This window comes from Panthera pardus, unplaced genomic scaffold, assembly GCF_024362965.1.
Source record: "Panthera pardus isolate Hobbes unplaced genomic scaffold, ASM2436296v1 HiC_scaffold_13, whole genome shotgun sequence".
Taxonomy (NCBI): Eukaryota; Metazoa; Chordata; class Mammalia; order Carnivora; family Felidae; genus Panthera; species Panthera pardus.
In genome coordinates this window covers 162,316,102-162,339,050 of record NW_026526688.1, presented here as the reverse complement: position 1 = coordinate 162,339,050, position 22,949 = coordinate 162,316,102, and the positions used below count along the sequence as shown (strand labels likewise).

At 41.4% G+C, this 22,949-nt stretch overlaps 2 protein-coding genes across 27 annotated transcripts in view; one reads left to right on the top strand and one right to left on the bottom strand.

Moving 5' to 3' along the window:
• Positions 1-7,649, top strand: part of FIP1L1 (factor interacting with PAPOLA and CPSF1) — an 81,383-nt gene extending 73,734 nt beyond the window's left edge. For all 24 annotated transcript variants that reach the window (XM_053901586.1, XM_053901579.1, XM_019469863.2 and 21 more), the window contains 2 exons: positions 3,806-3,943; positions 4,523-7,649. In XM_053901586.1, the coding sequence (XP_053757561.1) occupies positions 3,806-3,943; positions 4,523-4,670 (286 nt within the window). In that variant the 3' untranslated portion in view covers positions 4,671-7,649. The remainder of the gene's footprint in view (positions 1-3,805; positions 3,944-4,522) is intronic.
• Positions 5,606-22,949, bottom strand: part of LNX1 (ligand of numb-protein X 1) — a 184,213-nt gene continuing 166,869 nt past the window's right edge. For all 3 annotated transcript variants that reach the window (XM_019469835.2, XM_019469826.2, XM_019469837.2), the window contains 5 exons: positions 21,073-21,207; positions 13,770-13,947; positions 11,421-11,649; positions 6,551-6,709; positions 5,606-6,181 (listed from right to left, as the gene is read on the bottom strand). In XM_019469835.2, the coding sequence (XP_019325380.2) occupies positions 6,046-6,181; positions 6,551-6,709; positions 11,421-11,649; positions 13,770-13,947; positions 21,073-21,207 (837 nt within the window). In that variant the 3' untranslated portion in view covers positions 5,606-6,045. The remainder of the gene's footprint in view (positions 6,182-6,550; positions 6,710-11,420; positions 11,650-13,769; positions 13,948-21,072; positions 21,208-22,949) is intronic.

Here is a 22,949-nt window from a genome sequence, read left to right as displayed (position 1 = left end):
TCAGTCTTGGTGGGGTGCCTGGGCAGCTTAGTCAGTTAAGCATCCGACTTTGGCACAGGTCATGATCTCACAGTTTAGAGTTAAAGCCCTGCATGGAACTGTCTACTGTCAGCACAGAGCCCGCTTCAGATCCTCTGTCCCTCCACCCCTTCTGTGCCCCCTGCATATGCATGCACACACACACTCTGTCTCTCAAAAATAAACATTAAAAAAATATATATACAGTCTTGGTACCATCACAATATAGAATGAAATGAGTCAAAATAACTTTTTTTATACCAGCTATTTTTATGAATGGGATAAATGTACATAGACAGTTTTCTGATTTTGCTAGATCAGTTAAGGATGTGAGCATATACTTGATTCAGGCATCATTTGTTTTGTTAGATGTGATCATGTAATTATAGACTTCTTACTCCAGAAAGGTCCTTAGCGATTATCTAATCTAAATTTTGACTTGGCAGATGAGGAAATGGATGTGTGAAGAAATTAAGACAACGGTAGAGAGCTATACGGGCTACTGAAAAAAGTGGTTGAGATATTACTTAAAATCCTTTTTAGTGTTGAAATTAGTTAAGAAATTCTGTTACTTTTTATTTTTCTTATTACTCTGTATGCACTTTCTTTATCAGTGGGTGGAGGTGATTCATTCATTCATGTAACTGACATTTTCTGATCCCTGTTACATGCCAGGAACAGAGCTATGTGCTAAAGATACAGAAATACTCACACACTATCCTTACAGATTTAAGCATGTAATGTTGTCAAGGGGACTAGGACGGGTTAGTAGTTTTAAGCGTTACCTAAAAAAAAAAAGTGCCATAAGAAATAATAGGATTTATTCATCTTTTATTTATTCATCTTTTTCCTTCCTATAGCTCCTAATAGTGACTGTAGGAGCTGATAACATTTTATTAAGTATAAATAAGTAAAGGTTGATACCATAAGTATGTGTGTAGGTTTTGTGTTTCGGTATGAATATAGTGTGATGGGATATGTGCTGTTAACCTTGACCACATAGTGCGTAATTCTGTTAAATTCAAGAGCATTACTTTCAGGCAATGAATTGTTTCCCTTTTTTAAAAAAATTTTTTTTGTTTATTTGAGAGAGAGAGAGAGAGGGAGAGGGAGAGGGAGAGCATGAGCAGGAGGAGGGCAGAGAGAGAGGGAGACACAGAATCCGGAGCAGGCTCCAGGCTCTGAGCTGTCAGCACAGAGCCTGATGTGGGGATCGAACTCATAAAATGTGAGATCATGACCTGAGTTGAAGTCGGACGCTCAACTGACTGAGCCACCCAGGCGCCCCAGAAGCTGAATTTTTTCTTATGTAATTCAAATGGATATATTTGAGATAGCACAGTTATTTCTGGAATGTACATGTTCACAAGGTGCTGAATGTAAACTTGATATACGTAAGAAGACTAAATTGAATTGCTTTGCTAGAGTTCATAAATTCTTTGTGTAAATAATACATTTATAGAGGCTAAATTCTCTGATTCTTCAGTTTCAAATACACGCATGCACAGATGTTACTGAGTTTTTATGGAAACTTAAAACGGTTAATAGTTAAACCACATTTGATTTTCATATTGGTAAGCTGTAGGGCGTCAGGAGTCAGTGTTTACCAAAATCTGACTAAAAGTTCAAGGACAGAGCAGCGAAAGATAGAGGAATTTTGTGTTCTGGATTATCCCAGGAATAGTGTTCTCTGGAAAACCCCAGTGAAGTATAAAAGGGCCATTTTTCCTAAAGACTGACATTTTGAAATAAGGCATGTAGTGTGTGTTATCTTACAAATTACAGGGTCATTGTTTTGAAAATTATAGACCAGTCTCAACATCTGTTTTTTAGGCCGCTTAAGTGTGGGCCCGAAAGAAGGCTGGTCATTTTAGGGTGTTTGAAGTGAGCTGTAATGATTTCCAGGCCTAGAGAAACCTTTGCGCCACAGCTGCTTATCAGAGAAGGGGACGGAAGGACAGATCCTCATTATGTTCTGTGTGTGAGGCCGAATCTTCCGTCACCACATCCTGTGGCTGTCTTCAGCATCTTAGGGGCCTCACAGCTAACAAGAGTTGGTGTTAGGATGAGAGAGAAAAGAAGGTTACAAATGACAAATTGCGATAATTGACCTTAGTTATTTTTATGTAAACCCAATACAAAGAAGGCCTCATTTTTATGGAGGATACTATTTATGATAATCGTTTGTCATGGTAATTCCCCTTCAGAAACATTACAAGAGAGTCCGTCACTTTTATGAAAAAGGCTCTGCTTCTAAAAAATTGAGCACTGAATTGACTGAAGATGGGGAGAGCCTGCATGTTAGCTGCCATTTATTGAGGACCCACTGTTGTGCCAGTTCTCCGACAACCTTGAAAATGACACTTGCCAGTTTTACAGATGAGAAAACAGGTCCAGAGAGGTTAACTAATTTACCCTGGGTCACACATTTAGTCAGTAGCAGGATCAAGATGTGGTCCTTGGTCTGTTCTGCACTTCCCGTCTTAATGCAGCGCAGCATTGCATTTCAGGCCCCATGCTTCCACTGTCCAAATACAGAGTATATGTTTATGGTCAGAAAATGTGGATCCATGTGGGTACATACAGTATACTTTTTTTAGTAAGTTTTTGAAATGTTTACTGTATCTCAGGCAGGAAGAACTTGGTCAATAATAGGAGTTGTTAGTTGTAGCACTACTGAATCATTACTTTTGGTAGGAGACCGTAATTAAGTTGACTTTTTCTTTCATGTGGCTCATACTTTTAACTGATTCTGTGTCCTATTACTTTTACTTATATGCCTTAACATCTCGATGCGTCATGCAAGTTACTGATTTAATAATTTGTATTAGACCTTTCTAGAAACCAGAGCCCTTTAGTGTGTAGTGTTCTAGAAGATACTTTTATTCTAAGGGAGTTTACTGATAATAGGTTGTAGAAAGTGTTGACCTCTGTGAACAACAACCAAAAAAAGATTGGAAAGATTAAGAGAAAGCTGGAGGGAAGACCGTAAGTGAGAAGACACAAAAAGAGGACCAGTCTAGAGAGGTTAAAAAAAAAAGAGAGACTACCATCCAACTCTAGCCATGAGTCCTAGCTTCACCAGTCTGTTCGAGCTAAAGTCAGGAAATGGAGCGGCAGCAGAGGTGTGTGCACTTGCTGTCATCCAGGGGACTCTGCCCGTCCCCAGCCACACACGTACCCACAGTATTAAGCAATTGGGATGTCAGACTGTGTGTCCACAAGCAGTTCTGCCTGCATTGTGTGTGGATATTGTGGAAGCTGCTTTGATGTCCTTCTGTTCTTCAGGCTTACATACTTCTTCATGAGATGAATGTATTCTTCATGTGATTGAAGGACTTAAGCACTTTCATCTACTTTCCACTTGTAGCCATTGTGAGCCAGGTATTTTTACTTATAAAATCTTAGGCACACAGAGATTCTAAAAATATGAGTTTTGGTTGGAAAGCTAAGATACACAAACATGCTGTTAATTTTAAAAGGAACAAAAGAAAATGAAGCCAATGAAATTTTAAATCTGTTATTGCTCCCAGTTTTTTGGGGGAAAAAACCCTCATTGTTACATAAAATTTCTACTCAATAACTGTGAAAGCACAAAATTGGACCTTTAACATGTAATTGTTTTATATTAGATCTAGTAATAATTGGGGAATGGCATCATTTTCCTCAGTTCAACAAATGTATTTTGCATCTATTCTGTATAAGATGCTAATAACAACAACATGGAGGCTTCTGGTTTAGACTCAATTAGTCCAGTTGTCATGAAAAGTTTTTATTCCAATTTCAGTGACGAAGAACGATACAGATACAGGGAGTATGCGGAAAGAGGGTATGAGCGTCACAGAGCAAGTCGAGAGAAAGAAGAACGACACAGAGAGAGACGACACAGAGAGAAGGAGGACACCAGACACAAGTCATCTCGCAGGTTTGTTCTCTTATAGTGACTCACTTGGAAGCGAAGAGATGTTGGTGTGACGTTGGAAAGTTAAACATTTCCAAATAACTGGTAGACCATATGTGTTCCTCGTTGGAGGATTAAGAATAGGGTGTTGAAACAGTTGGTTCTTACAGGCTCAACAGAGGTTTTGAAATCTAACAAGACTGCATTTAATACCCATAGGCTTGATGCATTGTCTTGTTGGGAGAGGGTTTGGTTTAGCATGTGAACCAGTAATAGTCTTAAAAAATTCTTTGGGCAAATAGGCATAGAAGTCAACCCTAGAAATAATTTCCTTTTATGATTTAGTGCTTCCATTTCTAATTTGTAATAGTTTTTCTGAATAAAGTATATGGGCTCTGAGACTCTAGGATAATATCAGGAAGGGGAGCTTGTAATGTAAATATAATCTGTATAAAAATCACAGAAACTGATTACTCCTCAAAATGTGCTTGAGAAAAAGAATGGTTTAAAACCCATTATTATATTGAGAATTTACCTAGAATTTACCTAGACAAAGTGGGGTTTTTTTCTCACTACTTAAGAACACACCTTTTTTTCCTTCAGTAATAGTAGACGTCGCCATGAAAGTGAAGAAGGAGACAGTCACAGGAGACACAAGCACAAAAAATCTAAAAGAAGCAAAGAAGGAAAGGAAGCTGGCAGCGAGCCTGCCCCCGAACAGGAGAGCACCGAAGCTGCACCTGCCGAATAGGCGTGGCTAAGGCCTTGTGTGTCTGCCAGGGCCAGAAGTGTACCATAAATCTTGTTATTTTTCTGGATGATGTTTAAGAAATTTACCTTTAATCTTGTTCTGTTAGTATGAAAAGTTAACTTTTTCTCAAAATAAAAGAGTGAATTTTTCATGTTAAGTTAAAAATCTTTGTCTTGTAATATTTAAAAAAAAATAAAGACAGCAATGACTTTGTATCCAAGAAAGTAATGTGAATGAGTCACTCAGCAGGGAATTTTAAAGAGCTGTGTACGTACACAGTATCTGATGAAGGTCAGGGTTCCACCTTGGCCATCATTTTCTTGAGTTAATCAAATACCAGTCTCTTAAGAGATGGCGCTACAACAGGCACCTCTGAGTCCAAAAGTTAAGGGCAGTCTTTGTCAGCACTGCTGCGGCTGAAGACCTCAAGACACGGTCTTGATGTCACAACTTTTTGATGGGTTTTCAGTGGAACTAAATGGGGAACTTTTATATCCAAATTAGTAAAATCTACAGGCCTTTGGGTGGTGTCTGAAATAACCTGCCCGAAGTGTAGTTTCTAGAGCAGGCACGTGGACAGATACCCGTCACTGTGACACAAAGTTGAACTGCTTCACGGCTATCTGCAGGAGCCAGGGTCAAGCTGGTTTGGCCTTTCTTGATGCTTTTTCCAAGGCTCATTGGTTGAGCAGCACGTGGAGTTTTTACATAGTTACTAGCTGATTGTGAATGAAAAGACAAGAGCTTTGCATTAGTCATTTCCTATTGAATCTAAGAATACAGGTTTATACTAGTCTGTGAGCATTTTTAGGGATAAGCCTTAGGATGTATTTGTCAGTCATGGTAACAACATGGTTTTGAGAGAATCCGTTACTAGGATCCTGTAAGTAGTGGTGGTAGAAATGAACTTAATATCACATAGTAAAAGACAACTATAATTTGAAAAATATTTATTTCTCATTTGATGAACAGTTTCTTCACCAGTGCACTTTTAAAATCCTCTGGCTGTAAATTGGTTTTTAAATGTCCATAATGTACACTTTACACACCTCAGCATATACCAAATTTTTAATGATAGGATTTGAATTCAGTGGGGGCATACAAATTAGCCATGTAAGAGCTTTTTAATGAATAGAAAAATATAAACAGAGTTGTAATGTGAAATCCTCCACGCTGAATAAGAACTATTACTAATGTTTATATTTTGAGAATTACATTTTCTGAGGTGTAATGGACTTTCATCAGATCACACTTTCCTGACATTAGTTTACATTTTTACAGTCTATCCTTTAAATATAAAAATTGACAAGATAAATATATTGTTTCAACTTAGCTTATTTGTGGTTTTCTGTTTTCCTACGACCCATCATTGGTTCTATAAAAAAGTGCCAGGCCAAGAAACCAGAGTAAGAGTAATTTTTCCTTTAAGTTCCTTCAGCATCCTTGCCAAGCAAGCATGAATCATTCCTGATGTACTTCTACCGTTGACAGCCAGAAGAATGTCACCGCATCTAAAAAACATAAAACAACCCATGATTAACATTTTGGTCTGTAGCTAAGGTTAATTAATGCAAGTGTATCTGGTGGTCCTAGCTCTTGCTACATCTGTCAATCTTAATTATATAAAATTCTAAAAAAACCTTCTAATGAAGGCTTTTCCCCCTCCTCACTTGAATTCTGCACACTCTCTCCATTCAGCTTCTGTTAGAAAGGATGCTAAAAGTATGGGAAGTTGCTGTATGGGACCAGGGAATTCTTAGAAATTGAATGCTATGTAAATTTTTCTTACCAATAAAACAAGGTATGTAATACATGCGATATTTCTAATGGGGCCATGCTTTTGCATATATAAAACACTGGAAATAAGCCATCATTATTACCTAATTCTTCCATCATTGTATGCTGGTGTTCCTTCAACAATGGACTTAATAAAAAAAGGTTTGTCCCCGTTGTATTCTTCGTAACCTCCTACAATGCAGAAGCCCAGACTCCCGGCTGTGTTTCTTCGTAATATGACATCTTTACAGTTATACAGGTACCTGAAATAGAATGTAAGCAATTTATCTGCACAGATCAGTTGAACTCTTAGTAATAATTAGGATTCATCTCCCATGCCCTTTATTGGCATTTTTCAGACTAGCATTGGATGGGTCTTACTCAAAATTGTCATAGCCCAGCGACCTTTTGTGCTGTTAGCTGGCTTTTTCCAATTGAACTGTTTTCTGTTGCTAAACACCCCTTAAAAAATACTATTATGTTCTGTTTACATGTTTAGTGGGAAAAATAAGCCTATTTTTGGCTTAAAGATTCAATGTCTCAATTTATATTAAAAAGTTGGAAATGCCTAAATCCTTATTGATGAGCCAATTCAAGCCTACTTAGCGACATATTTTTATTTACTTGTGGATATAATTTTAATGCAGACAAAAATCCTTTAAATGATTAATCTCGGTGAAAAAAAAATTTAAACCTAACCCTAACTTGCCAAAGTTTGACTCTTGAAATAATACCAGTTTAAATGTAGTTCTACATGCTTGACAGGTTACAGAGAAGTATGCAGGCATAAAGTGAATGGAAATCAACGTACTTCTAGAGATTAGAAGAATGATTCATAAGGGAGGAGAAAAAGTAAACTGAATAGCAAGGTACAGAAGGAATGGGAGGAGGAGAGGGCACAGGTCTTCTGTGAATGGGCGCAATCCTCATAGAGGTTAGAGGGAAGGAACTATTTGGTGGCAGCTGGACCAGTGTTGACACAGGTGCAAAGCAAGTGCAAACTGTGTTACAGTTGTGACAGGTTGTGTGTCAGGAACTGGATTGGACTAAAACCCCCCAGTTGAGGAACTGGTTTAAAAGAAAGCATTTTCATATTGGTAAAAATCAAGATATGATTGTTTTGTTTATAAGCTGTACCTTAAAATATTAACTGCCTTTTGGAAAACCAATAAACTGTCTCATGTGAAAGGTTTTGTTAAGTGATGACGTTGGTCATTCTATTTGTTACTGACCTTGCTAATCAGTGTAAATGTGACTTCATGACGTTGCTGATTCCAACTTAAAATAAGCTTTGACTTTGGTGGATAACTTTAAAATGTAGTGGTAAAATTCAACTCTGTTTCATGTTGTATCTGTTGTCACACATAATTTACAGTAATTTCTTTCACTGATAGCTGAAAAATAACAATTTTAATAAAACAACCATATTTTGATTGTAAAATATTCATCTGCTGTATTTCACAGGAAGACCTCTGGTGTTAAATATTCACCCTGTAGGATCCGTGGCGCGTTAGATACCACATTTGCTTAGCGGTTCACTGACTAGCTCATACACAACGCAGGTAACAGTTCTCCAGACACCCCACGGCATTACATTCCTACCTATGCCCAGTACTGGGGAGAAAGCAGATGAAGAATTTGGTGATTCCTACCCAAGGTCATCAGCAAGTATCTGTTACCATTTCCCAGCCATCATTCCTTCCTAGAGCAATACTTGAAACAGTATTTCTCATTCTTTGACTACTGGATTTTTTCATGGAGTATCACCTTGGATCTTTAATTTTTATTGAATATTTGATTTCATGTGGACAAGCTATAAACCTCACCATCTAAAAATTCTGTTCTAGTGTAAAAGTTTCAACATAACGTGAATGAATTGTGTCTATTTTTCTAGACCCTTGTTTTGATGCTGGAGAGAAAGTATCGGGATCATCTTTTAGCAGATGTTTATGGAGTGTACCACATTCTGGGCACTTGGGGTATCAGTGAACAGACAAAAACCCCTGACCACTCTGCCGTGCATTCACATAGATGGCAATGTGACTGAGAGATTTTTCACTAAGTACTCTCCTTACTTTTGTGTTGAGTAGTTTAACTTTGTAGCATAAGAACTCAGTACTGTAAACCCCTTCAAAATCAGACCTTGGTTAGTTGGAACTGAGGAGTACTGGGCATTTTTTTTCTCAAGTTAAATGATTTCAGTCCCCATTGGGAAATGTGGAAGCTGGCTTTGATCAATGATGCTGAGGATTTACCTCTGAAATATTAAGCGACTTTAAATTCTATAAATGTGAGTTTTCCTATTCTGAAACTCTCTAAATTTAGGGCTCATTGAAGAGTTGGATAATTTAAAAAAATAGCAACGAGTTTAGTAATTTTCTCCCAGTGAGAAAATTACGGTTACCTTAAAAAATAAACTCCATGTTAAGGACCATGGTGAAGTCTTGGGTTGCTCAAGAAGCTGTAAAATTTTGTTACACTGGCTGTTCCTTCTCAGTCTCCAAGGATTCCCCTTTTCTCAGCAGACCTCAGTGTTTCGCTGAGCCCCTACACTACCAAAGGGTGGTTCTCAAAGTGTCTGGAGATCAAAAACTCCTTTTGCCTTTCAGGGAGTCCAGAGATCACAAAATAATTTTATCGTAATAGACATTATTTGCCGTTTTAAAAACTCTCATTTTTCTCATGAGCTTATTAAGCTCAGAGAACACAGGATGGGTGATCTGGCAACAGAGTGAATGCAGAGGTAGATGTGAGAGTCCAGTTATCTTCTGTTCAAGCCAAAGAGTAAAGAGGTTGGCAAAAAATACTGCTACTCTTCTCACTATCTCACCCAGAAGTCTTTTCTGGGTTCCCACAGCACCCTGTGCCTGTAGAATAGTAACACACATTAACTCATTTCTCCCCTATCCTACTGGTCCAGATGAGAGCATGTTTTGAAAGACTTCCAGATGTGGAGTGTGGCCCTGGGAGCCAACAGAAAACGAAGCAGAAGGTCTTTGGTGATTTCTGAGTCCCCTTGAGTTGAAGAGCATCTGATAAGTTGTAAAGCTGAGGGGCAATCCTGGAGTTGCTGCCTATGGTGTGACCCTCAAAGCCTCAACTCCGGCGCTTTGCAGAGAATGTTCGCCAACCCCTGACTTTGACTTTTCCTAGAAAAACACACAAGGAACTGGTCACCGTGATGACCTCAGGGGAGTGGATCTGAGGGGACAGGCATGAGAGACTCACCCTGCACCCTTCTCCCCTTGGGTGCCTCAGAATTTCTTCTGTGATTATATTACTGTGAGGGGACGAGGGGCCAAAGGAAACTAAGGGCTGCCAGGGTGACCGAAGACCAGCGTTGTCTGTGCTGGCATCATTTCGCACTTCCTGTCTACTCCTTTTAAAGGAAATGAACCAAATCCAGACTCCACTTCTGGCAGGAGCAGAGAATCGCTGCCTCAGGCCAGGTGACAAAAAAATGGAGAGAAAGCCACTCGGTTGGTTATATTTGGAGTAAAAGCATCTCGCATTTGTCCTGTCTACCACGAATGAGGAACTCTGATAGATGATGAATAGCTTTCAAGCACGCAAAAACAAAAAACAAACAAAAAAAAACCCTGCTTTCATAGACTCCAGTTTCAGAAAGATTAAAAAATGTTAGTAACTCTTCTTCCACTCAGGCTCAGTCCAAAATGCTTGCAGGTTTTCAAACTGCCTCAATGCTCAATTTTCAACTGTTTAAAAATGTCCTTATTTTAAAAATAATCAACTAGGAAAGGCTCAAAAAGGAATCTAGGTCAGTGTATCTGAGGCAGGGATGTTTTTTAAAACCTCATTTGAGGGGCGCCTGGGTGGCGCAGTCGGTTGAGCGTCCGACTTCAGCCAGGTCACGATCTCGCGGTCCGTGAGTTCGAGCCCCGCGTCAGGCTCTGGGCTGATGGCTCGGAGCCTGGAGCCTGTTTCCGATTCTGTGTCTCCCTCTCTCTCTGCCCCTCCCCCGTTCATGCTCTGTCTCTCTCTGTCCCAAAAATAAATAAAAAACGTTGAAAAAAAAAAAAAAATTAAAAAAAAAAAAATAAAAAAAAAAAAAAAAAAAAAAACCTCATTTGAAATTTGAAGAAAAAAAAAAAAAAAAAAAAAGACAAAGAGACCGTCCTATCTCCACCCTCAAGAAAAATGTCCTAAAACCAAACATCCTACTTTTATTCATTAAATCCAACGGCAGCATTTCATCTTCGGTGACTCTAATATTTAACATTTACATCACGCAGTTGGAATTTGTAAGGCAATCCTTTGAAGGTCAAGAGTTTGTGCTCTGCTGCAGGTGTGCAAACCCCAATTTATCTGTTCTTCAAAAATTTAACTTCTGCATCTAGCCATTTACAATGTCCTTAAAAACTGTCCTGACGTGTCTGTGCGAGACAATTTACTGGCTTCACATAAGGCTCCGGTTACGTCTCACTGAAATGACAACCCGGCTGCTCCCTGAAGTTTTCTAGAACTTTACAAGAGTAGGAACTAGAGAGTCTTGAGACATGCCCCTCAACCAGCACATGCTTCAACATCTGGGTACACGCAAGATGTTCTGCTGAAGGGTTTTACCTCTGCGAGTTCTGAGGATTCCACTAGCAAAGTAAGGGAAGGTTCCAGAGTGGAGGAGCCTGGTTGGGTTTTAGCCCTCTGCCCCCGTCAGCTGAGCTCTCTCTGCTGCATGAGCCATACAACGTACAAGGGCAGCAGCCCAGGAGCTCCTCAACGTGAGTGTCTAACAATGTTTCCACATCCGGACTTTCATCCTGCTCTGGGATTTCCGCATGCATTTTCAGTAACAGAAGGGAGGACAGACTTCTTTCAAATGGTCTCACAATCAAACGTGGGGCTCACAAGGATGCTAGTGCCACGAACGTGGCTAGTGCCGAGAGAGTAAGAGTGGTCCGGGAAATGCAACGGTTTCCTCCCACATCTCCGCAAGGATGTCAAGTTGGGACTCACCGTGGTAATTCCAGCCACATGATCCAGGACGGGGACCAGTCTCTGGCCGGGGCTACATTGTGGTTGGAGTCCAGGGCTGCTGGGCTGCTGCTCGCTTCCTCGGGTTCACATTCTTTGACTTCCAAAGCTTTCAGGACCACCAAGGAGGATGTGCTTTTCAATAATGCAACTGCCTCACTCCGGCTGACCTCTGTTAGTTCAATCCCGTTCACGTTTAGCAAAATGTCACCTGATGGCCAGAGAAGCAGAAGCTATCTTTAGTGAGAGCACAAATAGGAACTTCTAGAAAAGTGCAAAGGGGCAGGGGCTGACTGCGATGTGGGGAGGTGAGGAGGGTGAAGGGCCATGTCATTAGCCTCCTGCACTGACGTGAGGCTGAGTTCTCCAACAGCAAAATGGATAGCATGTGGGTGTTTCACGGCTCTGGGAAGTTATGTTTGGAGGTTTCTAAAGCATACTCATTAGTGTTTGGTTCTTGCCTTTAAAAAACAAAAAGCAGGGGCACCTGGGTGGCTCAGTCGGCTAAGCGTCCGACTTCGGCTCAGGTCACGATCTCACAGTTTGTGAGTTTGAGCCCCGCGTTGGGCTCTGTGCTGACAGCTCAGAGCCTGGAGCCTGCTTCACATTCTGTGCCTCCCTCTCTCTCTGCCCCTTCCCTGCTCATGCTCTGTCTCAAAAAATAAAATAAACATTAAAAAAAAAATTTAAAAAACAAAAAGGGAAAGCAGGTAGATAAATTAGCTTCGTTTACCATTCAATCAAAGAAAACCTACTTCTTCACTTCTTGTTTCTTGGTTTTAGCACAAGAGAGAGCATTTGGCAAAAGCTCCAAGTACCCGCATGGAGCCTGGCATGCGGTGGGCACCCAACAAATGTGGACTGCCTGAAGAAGAGACCACCCCTGAAAGGGTCTGGCAGAGGAGAACACAGCAGTTAAGAAAAACGAGCTGGAGCGATGCTCTTAAAGAGGGGAAAGGAGTTAACATTGTGGTTCACTGCAAAGGTGATAGTAACTTCCATCGGCTAAGCACCTACTATGTGCAGGGCCATTTCCACACACCATCCCGCACAGTCCTCTGCTCGCATTCTCTCGCTAACAAGCCACTTCTTGGCGGACCTCATCACTCTCCACCCAGGTGCTTGGGTGCAAAAGAGCAAGAGAAACCAAAAGACATACTTCTCCTACCTCCAATTTCTATTCTTTGATCTCTCTCCTAATCTCCTGCCTCCTTTGACTCTCATCTTTTTCACACAGAATAACCATAGCAAGAGTAAAAAGATAGGAAGAGACAGATGGGAAAGGCTTGACCACCAGGCCAAGCCCTGCCTGACCCCAAAAGAAGCACTGTTAGGTTGGCCAAAGAAATCCCTTACCGTGCCCCCCCCCGCCCCGCCCCCACCCGTGGCTCCTCAGGCTGAACAGCTGTACTTCAGGAACTTCACATGATCTCCTGAGTCTGAATCTCCTTCAACGACTTAATTGCTCAACCATCTGAGCTACCCCTTCGTGGGAATTGACAATATTATTAAAGATACATACTTGGCATCACCTTCCTTCATTCAGAGTAACCCAGGACACATAAGATTAAAATAATTAGGGGCGCCTGGGTGGCTCAGTCGGTTGAGTGTGCCGCTTCGACTCGGGTCATGAGCTCGCAGTCTGTGAGTTTGAGCCCCGCGTCGGGCTCTGTGCTGACAGCTCAGAGCCTGGAGCCTGCTTTGGATTCTGTGTCTCCCACTCTCCCTGTCCCTCCCCTACTTGCGCTCTGTCTCTCTCTGTCTCAAAAATAAACGTTAAAAAATTTTTTTAGATAATGAAACTTTTTTCTTTTTTTTTTTTTTTTTTTTACCAGTGGAAAAGAATCTAGCATGGTACTTTCATGATAAATATTACTTCATGGTAAATAATGTAAATGGTAAATATTCATTGGCTCAAAATCCATGAAAGCATTTCTCCCATCCAACCCACGAAATGGAACAATTCATGAATAGGTTCATCACAGGATCAATCCGGCAAAAGAATCAGTTAGAAAGAATGGAACCAAATTATGCCATTTAGTCGAGGCCACTTGCTCATAACTGTAGAACTTCTCCATCACTTCTTGGCATAGTTTGCAGGTGCCCACTTTATTAGCAAGCCAAGGGGCCCACATAGGCCCACGTAAACTAAGAGGGGTGAAACCCAGTCCAGCAACTAAACCCAAACCAGTCAAGATCGACGGGTAACAGAGGTCCTGAGCAGATCAACATCTCATTCTCTTGTTAATTCTGGAAGCAGTTACCTAACCCAGCAAGCTGCTAATTCATTTTTAACCCTCTGCTGCCCCGGTACTTTAAGTCTCTTTTTACCTGTTTTTATTCTTCCATCTCTGCTTATGACTCCTCCGGGCTCCACACTGATGACATAGATAGGCAAATCCCATTCCCTATGTGATGCTCCCCCTGCAACGGTCATGCCGAGAGATTCGCTGGGGTCTTTTCGGACACTTACCACCTTCTCGTGGCAAGTGACCACAGGATGGAGGGGCTAAAGGCACAGAAAAACAAACACGGCATATCTGTTCACAAGCGGGTTTGCATTTCCTACATACAAAAGCTACCAAAGCTGGATAAATACAGGATGGTAGTCCTTGCCCTCACAGAGAAAGACGCGCTCAGACCCCCCACACTTTGCCTCCACCCTCAACAGAGTTGCATTATCCCAAACTCTATAGGCTCAGAGAAAGTTTACATTTCAAATAGAAATGGAAAAAAAAAAAAAAAAAAGGAAGAGGAACAGGTTGGAAACCGCTGCAGAAATATTAAGCACACAAAGTGAACTACATCCCAAATATTCCAAGTGACTCATTAATTCCTGATAGCAGGGAGTATTTCCTAAAACTCTTGTCATTCATGAGAATCAGGATTTTTTTCTAAATTAGAAAAAAGTATTTGCAACAACATGAATGGAACTAGAGTGTATTATGCTAAGTGAAATAAGTCAGAGAAAGACAAATATACGATTTCACTCATATGGGGAATTTAAGAAACAAAACAGATAAACATAAGGGAAAGGAAGCAAAATTAAGATAAAAACAGAGAGGGAGACAAACCATAAGAGGCTTTTAAATTCAGAGAACAAACTGAGGGCTGCTGGAGGGGAGGTGGGTTGGAGGGATGGGCTAAAGGGGTGATGGGCATTAAGGAGGACACTCGTTGGGATGAGTACTCGGTGTTATATGAAAGTGACGAATCACTGGGTTCTACTCCTGAAAATCATTATTACACTGTAGGTTAACTAATTTGGATTTAAATGAAATTTAAAAATTAATTGAAAAAAGGAACTGTAATTAAATAGTCTTCAGTTTAACTTAGGTAGAGGAAGTCAATTATAGAACTCCTTAAAGAAAAAAAATAATGGATTTCATAGATATCCCATTCAATGGATAACTGGGTTCTCCCCAGTTGGCATCTTCACTCTTCACATATCTCTGAAAAATACGCAGTTCTACCCTTGAATGATATTATGTAAAAATATAGCATAAACATTGTATAGCATACATTGAAGACCAACTTTTGAAAAATGAGAGAACTGTGATTTTGATTCAACAACTCTAGACCAAAAACAGTCAAAGCTGCATGCAGTGTTATCTTAAAGCAGTAAGAGTTGGTCAAGGGCACTGTTTACCAATGAATACAGATCAGCATGTACTTTTATTTTTTAAAAACATTTTTAATGTTTATTTATTTTTGAGAGAGATAAAGAGACAAAGTGTGAGCAGGGGAGGGGCAGAGAGCCAGTGAGACACAGAATCTGAAGCAGGCTCCAGGCTCTGAGCTGTCAGCCCAGAGCCTGGTGCAGGGCTTGAACTCATGAACCACAAGATCATGTCCTGAGCTGAAGTCAGAAGCTCAACTGACTGAGCCACCCAGGTGCCCCTCAACACATACTTTCCTAAAAATGTATTCTCCTCCCTGCTTGTGCAATGACTTGGGAACTAAACGGGAATGTGCCCTGCAAATAAATATTTATAATACTTGATCAGACCTCAGAGAAGTCTCTGGTTCAAGAGAGAGTTTACAGTTGTATCTAAAGGAAGAAAATTAGAAAACACATCTGGTAAAAAAAAAAAAAAAAAAAAAAAAAAAAAAAAAAAAAAAAAAAAAATCAGGGTACAAAAGACAGTGTAAGCACACTACCTTTTGTTTAAAATGGTGTAGGAATGAGAATTTGTATTAATATTTGCATTTTCATGAAGAAACTCTGGAAACAAAGAGGTTTTTTGGGCATGGAGAGGGGAACTGGACAGATCAAGCATGGGTGAGGGGCTCCTTCCTGTATCATCTCCATTTTCTGAAACCTGGGAATAGATTATCTGTCCAACAAATCCACTGAATGATAATTAAACTTCTGTAAAGTTGATGGTTAACATCATATAGAATTACTGCCTGAATGCATGAGTCCATTTTTAATGCTTCATTATGAAGATAAGCTTAGGGGTTTTTTTTGTGTGTGTATTTATTATCTCACAATTTTCTATGGTATAAAATTACCCACCTCTGTTCTAATGGCCTTATTGTATCCAGTAACGGCCTGTTGACTGTATCCCTAGCACTGAACATAGCATTTGGCATATTCAAGATGGTAACTATGTGTTTGTCGAATAAACAGGTGATAAATTACGGCTGACACAAATTGTTTTTGGCAGTGATGAAACACTAAAATAGGGATTGCAAATTATTATGGCAAGGTATTCGTTACAATTAGTGCTTACAAGGTCTGGGTTGTGTGTTTCTCTAAACCCCCAGAACCTTGAAGAGACTGGTTATCAGACGCGGGTTACAAAACGGAAATGGGACCTTCTTCAGGGCAAAGTTTCAAAATAAAACAGAGAAGTAACAGTGTGCACACAGTGGCTCTAGCATTCCAGAGTAGATCTGGAGGTGCTCTCAAGATCCGTTCTCAGTATGTAACTTTTCTCGTCCACAAAGCAATGAGATGTAGGATGTCTCTGCCTTTAATCACAGACATCTCTCAAAAGAGCCCTGTTTGGAGATGCATACAGTTCTGAAATGCACCCAACTCAGGGCTAAGTTCTAAACCTGGAGACTCCTACTGGCTGCTCTGTTTCTTCAGCTCATTCTTGGGGACAGTCGTACAACATTCACTCCCAAATCACAAATAAGGTCTTTCCTCCATTGTTTCCACATGGAAGCCAGGCATGCTGCTGGGACAGCTGATCAATCTCCCAAGGTGATGACTAAAACACAGTATGGAATGCTCTGGAAAACAAGGACCTCTTTTCACATTAAAAAAATATATGTACACACAGGGGTGCCTGGGTGGCTCAGTCATTGGGCGTCCGACTACGGCTCAGGTCGTGATCTCATGGCTCATGAGTTTGAGCTCCGCATTGGGCTCTGTGCTGATAGCTCAGAGCCTGGAACCTGCTTGGGATTCTGTCTCTCTCTCTCTCTCTCTCTCTCTCTCTCTCTCTCTGCCTCTCCCCTCTCACGCTCTCTCTCCTTCAAAAATAAATGAACATTAAAAATTAACATATATATATGTACACACACATACACACTGTATTGCATTCTTGAACAGCTTCCTAGTACTTCATCATGTGTATATGTCATATCCCCCATTGATGACCATTCTGGTTGTTTATAAGTCTCGTGAAAAATTAAACAGTGTCACTGCGAACATCCTTAGACAACACATATCTCGTACGCTTGTGTAAATATTTCTTTAGGCTAATATCCTAACAGTACAACTGCTAAATCAAAGAACCTGAGCATTTTACATTTTGATACATACGACACAGCTCTATCATCTATAATCTCACCAATACCTTGTGAAAATGCTGATTTCCCACAATTCTGCCAACACCGGGTTTTATCAGTATTTACAACATTTGCCCAGATGAACAGAAGATTGCAAATAATTGCCTTTCTAGGTAATAAGCTTAAACACGTTTTATTGTTAAACTTCTAACAGTAACAGCATTTTCGATCTTGTAATACCGTCATCACTCAAGCTCCCCCAACTTCATTTATGAAGAGGGTAAGCATGCCCATTGGGGCAGCCCTGTGATGGGAAGAAATGCATCTGGAATGGAAGATATGCCTTTGACCTGAGAATCCTTTAGTTAAAAAAAAAAAAAAATGGGTCACTAAATTCATTTGAAAGTAGAAAACTTACTTATCTCATGAAAGATTCCAGAAATGGTTTCTCACCTGCCACACCAGATAATAGAAATAAGTGAGGCTGCGGGCGCCTGGGTGGCTCAGTCACTTAAGTGACTGGATCTTGGTTTCGACGTGGGTCACGATCTCATAGTTCATGAGTTTAAGCCCCGCATCAGGTTCCACAGCTGACAACACAGAGCCTGCTTGGGATTCTGTGTCTCTCTCTTTCTCTGCCCCTCCCACACCCGTGCTGGCTGTCTCTCTCTGTCTCTGTCTCTGTCTCCCTCTCTAAATAAATAAATAAATAAATAAATAAATAAGTGAGGCTGTGATTATTTTGTTGTGAATAAATATTCTTTGAACAATGCACAGATTGGCCAGATACTCTTTGAAGAAAAAAGAAAGAAATACAGTTGGTTATCTACTTAAATGTGTTTGGGCAGAAAAACTGAGACTCAACCTTAAAACAATTCTGATCAAGGAAGCACAGCTGGCCGGGGGAAACTGAGGACTGACACCCAAGAGATCTGAGTAAATCCATGGTCTCCCTGCCCACACTACTCTGCTTTCAGAGGCAATATTTTAACACGTGATAAAAAAAAAATTAACCTATTAATTTTCAGGTGCCTGTCAGAAAAAACACATGAAAGAATCAGTTACCCAAGAATGAAAGGTTTATCTCATTGACTAGAGAACTCAAATCCAATCCTGTCAAATAAAAGACCTGACATATAAGATCTGACTGCTGAAACCTATGTTCTCTTGGCTGCACAGGTAGGTTATTTATGCTTTTAGATCCAAGTTCCTGGAGAGCAGCATCTTCCTCCACACGTCATCAGTGCTTACCCAACAGCCTTGCTGTACTGAGCAAAGAGATGTTTCAAGCACCTATGGGCTCAACACACATGACTGGGCACCCCCTAAATAGGAAACGTGTCCCTTGTATTTTGGACAGCCATCTGCCTTCCACACCAGAGGGAGAGAGACTCACGTTAACAATGGAAAAAACCAAGTACCGCCACGAACCCTTCACACCCAGAGTTGCCTAATCCTCATTGAGGAGAAGGAAAATGAAATACAACAGAGATCCTCTTTTCCATCTGTGTTTTCTCCCAAACGCCTTCCCTGCTTCAGAGACCTGAGGATGTTCCCTGATGTTCGAAAACATAATTTGGTACGAACTAATTCAAGCTGGCTGAAAGGCATTGTGAGCACTAGTCTACTCATCACTCAGCTATAAAAATACTTTAAAACAGTTTAGACATAAAAACAAGTATAAGGATGAACATAATGACCTCCCACGTACCTTGCCACCCAGCGTAGGAAATACGTGCTCCAGTACAGGTGGAGTCCCTCTGTGATTTCTTTCTGGTCACTTTCCCTTTCCTGTCCCACAGAGGCAGCCGCGCGCCTCCATCTGATGCCTTTCCATCTTTGCTTTTCAGTTGGCTACAAACATTTCTGTCTCCCGAGTCTTGGTTTGCCTTCTCTGAGCTTTGTCTCATTTAAGCTCCTACTTTAAAAACCCATGTTGTTTCCTAGATAAAGCAAGGCTTAGGATCATAAAAAAACTAATCGAAGAGCCACGCATGTCTTAGTATTGTTTTAAATAGGCTGTGTGTGTGTGCGTGTGTGTGCGCGTGTGTGTGTGTGCACGCGCGCATCTCATCTCAAAAGGCAGACACACCTGCAAATTAAAATGAGACTATTATAATTTCCCACCAGGCCAGTTTGTTCGGTGCGTTTCCCAGGAATTAAATACATGACAGAGACTGCAGCAAAACTTTGATCAGCTCATCTCGGTTGTTTCCGTGATTCGTAGCAGTTAGGTGAAAGGGACTACGGACCCACAGAGCTGGTGGAAGCCTCATTCTTGGTGGCTTAATGACTAGACTACAATATGGTCTGGGTAACCCAACTATAATTAGTTAATTAGATTAAACCTTAACTAAGCTAATAAACTAGTTTTCTATTAGTAAACACCATTAGTTTATTTATTTATTTACCATTAGTTTAATTTAAACACACTAATGCTATTTACTAGTGAAAAGATACCAGGAAGCCCTTACCCATAAAATGTGTTAGCAGGAGGCACCTGGTCTGTCTAGGTTGCTTATTGTAAAAAAAAAAAAAAAAAAAAGCCTGGAATTTATGGATATATGGGGTACGGCTGGCTGGCTGGGGAAAGAGAGGGTTGTAGCCTTGTAGGCTATGTTATTAAAAGTCAGGATTCTGAGAGGCGTCTGGGTGGCTCAGTCAGTTAAGCGTCTGACTTCAGCCCAGGTCACGATCTCACAGTTTGTGGGTTCAAGCCCGGCGTCAGGCTCTGTGCTGACAGCTCAGAGCCTGGAGTCTGCTTCGGATTCTGTGTCTCCCTCTCTCTCTGGCCCTCCCCTGCTTGTGCTCTGTGTCTCACCCAAAAATAAACAAACAAAAAATTAAAAAAAAAAAAAGAAGTCAAGATTTTGAGTATTGTTTCTGCATACATTACTCAAAAACCCAGACTTGTGAGTTATCCCAAACTGAAGCATAGTCTGATACGATTGCTCAGACAGGCACTCCCTAATCTCTGTTACAACAAGAGCAGGCTACCTATAGACTTGTTTTAATTACAAGTGATTGAATGCAATCAGATTTAGGAGAACTGGCTAGAAATCCATTGCCATCACAATAGGATGCCAACCCAAGGCTATAGGACTCTGAATTTGGGCTAAGCAAGGTTTGTGTTGCTTTCGATACCCACCCAAATGGAGAGGTGATGGCATTGCCTCTGACAGAAGAGACCGACAGGAGTACAAACTGGGCTGAGTCACCTCATTGAAAGAGAAGCTGCACATTGCTGACCTGAAGGACGCAAGCAGCCCGTAGGTGCACTCTGCTTCATTCACATCGTCCTACATTTTTCTCTGACTTTAAATGCCACAACACAGGGCATATGCTTTCTCATTCGCCCCATTCCCCACCACTCCCTAATGTTACATGAACTCCAAGTGTATATATGATCTTCCCAGTTCTTCTGAAAAAACAAAAAACAAAAAAACAAAAAAACAAAAAAACGAACGTACTAAAATTAGCAGGGGAATTGTTATTTTAATTTTCAGGCAGATTGGGAACTTCAAAAACCAAAAACCAAGCGAATCTCTTGTTTCATTTCAAAACGAATGAAAACGGTCCTCAAGCAACGCGACTGTTGGAAAAACATGACATCTCTTTGGCTTAGACTAGAAATTAGGTCCCCATATGGAGTCTGCAAGATCAGGTTTCAAAACTTGCCTGCACCTTCTTCTCTCTTGTTTGGATGGGAGACACCTGTTATCTCACTGGGTCTTGAAGATGGGACCTCGGGCTTTTTGTTTCACAAGGCAAGTCAAACAGTGTTTAAGTGATGAAGTCCAGAGAGTACGCTTAGAAATGTTAAAGTGTTCAGCCTTCCCAAGCAATTGCTTCCTGCAGAAGGAGTGGACATAGCCTGGCTGGGGCTCACCTTGGGAGTATTGCTCCTGTCCCCCGGCCCCGGAGACTGGCTCCCGTTGCTGTCCCAGCCGGCTTCCTGAAAGATGTCAGGACTCTGCAGACGAACCTGGCGGGACACGACGAGGTGAACGCGCCTTTCACTGGCCTGGGTAAGAAGACACAGACGTTAGCCACCCTCAGAGCTTCCATCCAAAGCACTGGGCACCAGGGGCTTACCAGGATGCAAATTTTACTCTACCTTTTTTTAGAGAGGGAAAAAAAAAAATGGTGTCTAGTATTTCTCATGGCAGTGCCCATTTTATAATTTGGCAAGAGCATGAGACTCATTTCCTTTACTTTTTTAAAATTTTTGTTTAAGAGAGAGAGAATGGGGAGAGGAGGAGAGGGGAGGGAGGGAGGGAGGGAGGGAGGGAGGGAGAATGAATGGGGGAGAGAGGGGGAGGGGGAGGGAGAATCTTAAGCAGACCCCACACTCAGCATGGAGCCTGACTCGGGGCTTGATCCCACAACCCTGGGATCATGACCCGAGACGAAACTGACAGTTGGATGCTCAACCCACTGAGCCACCCAGGTGCCCTTCCTTTAGCTTTAAATCAGGTAAGGAAACCTACTTCAAGGGAAAAACTAGGGAAGGTTTGATGCATCCAACAGTTTTTGAAAAGACATCATCGAACATGGTTATTTTTCAGAGATGGCTCCTTTGCACACAAGCCACGTCTGAAGGGCCTTCCAGATAGAACCGAGTATATGGTGTAAAGTTGCAGCTCAGTCTAAAACCCAGGCCAAAGGTGAGCAGGACAGAAAAAGGAACAGAGTTGGTGGTGGCAATGCTACCAACGTAAGAGTAGAAATCCTGCATGTACAGAATTCAACATTTGGGCACAGGAAAGGAGGAACACTTTAGAAATACAGGGATGAGTCATAGTGCAAATGCAACCCGCTTAAGGGCCTTTACCCTGAGCCTTTATCTTTCATGTGGCTATCCCCAGTTCTGACTACTATTCCCCTCAGCTATCAACATCGATGCTTGCACACAGCATTCCGGAGAGCAAGTACGTTGCTTACTGGGGAGAGTCTATTCCACATCGTAAATTTACAAATTGGATTTGTGCCACAGATGAATTTCAGATCCGCTTGAGAGCATTCAGCGTTATTCGCAAACTGCTGACTACTGAGACCCCAGATCCGCGGGGCAGATAGAGGAGACATTAATTAGCCCTGTGAAGTGCAGATAAACAAAGCTCCCTGATGGCCCGGAGTGGATTAGAAAGGTCCCCAGGAAGGACTAGGATTGGGCACGAGGAGGAGAGAGGAGTACGTTTTGGGGGTTCCTCTCTTCATGTCATCCGCTGACCACCCTTCACCTCTGCAGAGACGGACATTGCCTGCCTGCCTTCTCCATTTACAGGTATGGCTGCCAGACTGTGGAAAAATCTGGTCGTGAAGGAGGACCTTGTTTTTAATTTTTTTTTTTTAACGTTTATTTTTGAGAGAGACAGAGACAGAATGTGAGTGGGGGAGGGGCAGAGAGAGGGAAACACAGAATCCTATGCAGGCTCCAAGCTCTGAGCTGTCAGCACAGAGCCCGACGCGGGGCTCGAACTCACTGTGAGATCATGACCTGAGCCGAAGTCGAACACTCTAACCGACTGAGCAACCCAGGTGCCCCAGGAGGACCTTGTTTTTAAAACCTGAAGCAATCAAAACCTCGTCAGTGAAATCCCCACGGTTGTCCAACACTGCCCAGCCCAAACCTTCATGATTTTGCATGCTTGTATTAATAAACATTTCTTCTCAGGGCTCTCTTGAAACTTAGGGATCATCAACTGGGTAGCTGTAAGTCAGATGAACTTTTAAAAACAGCTGCTAAAGTCCACTAAATGTGGC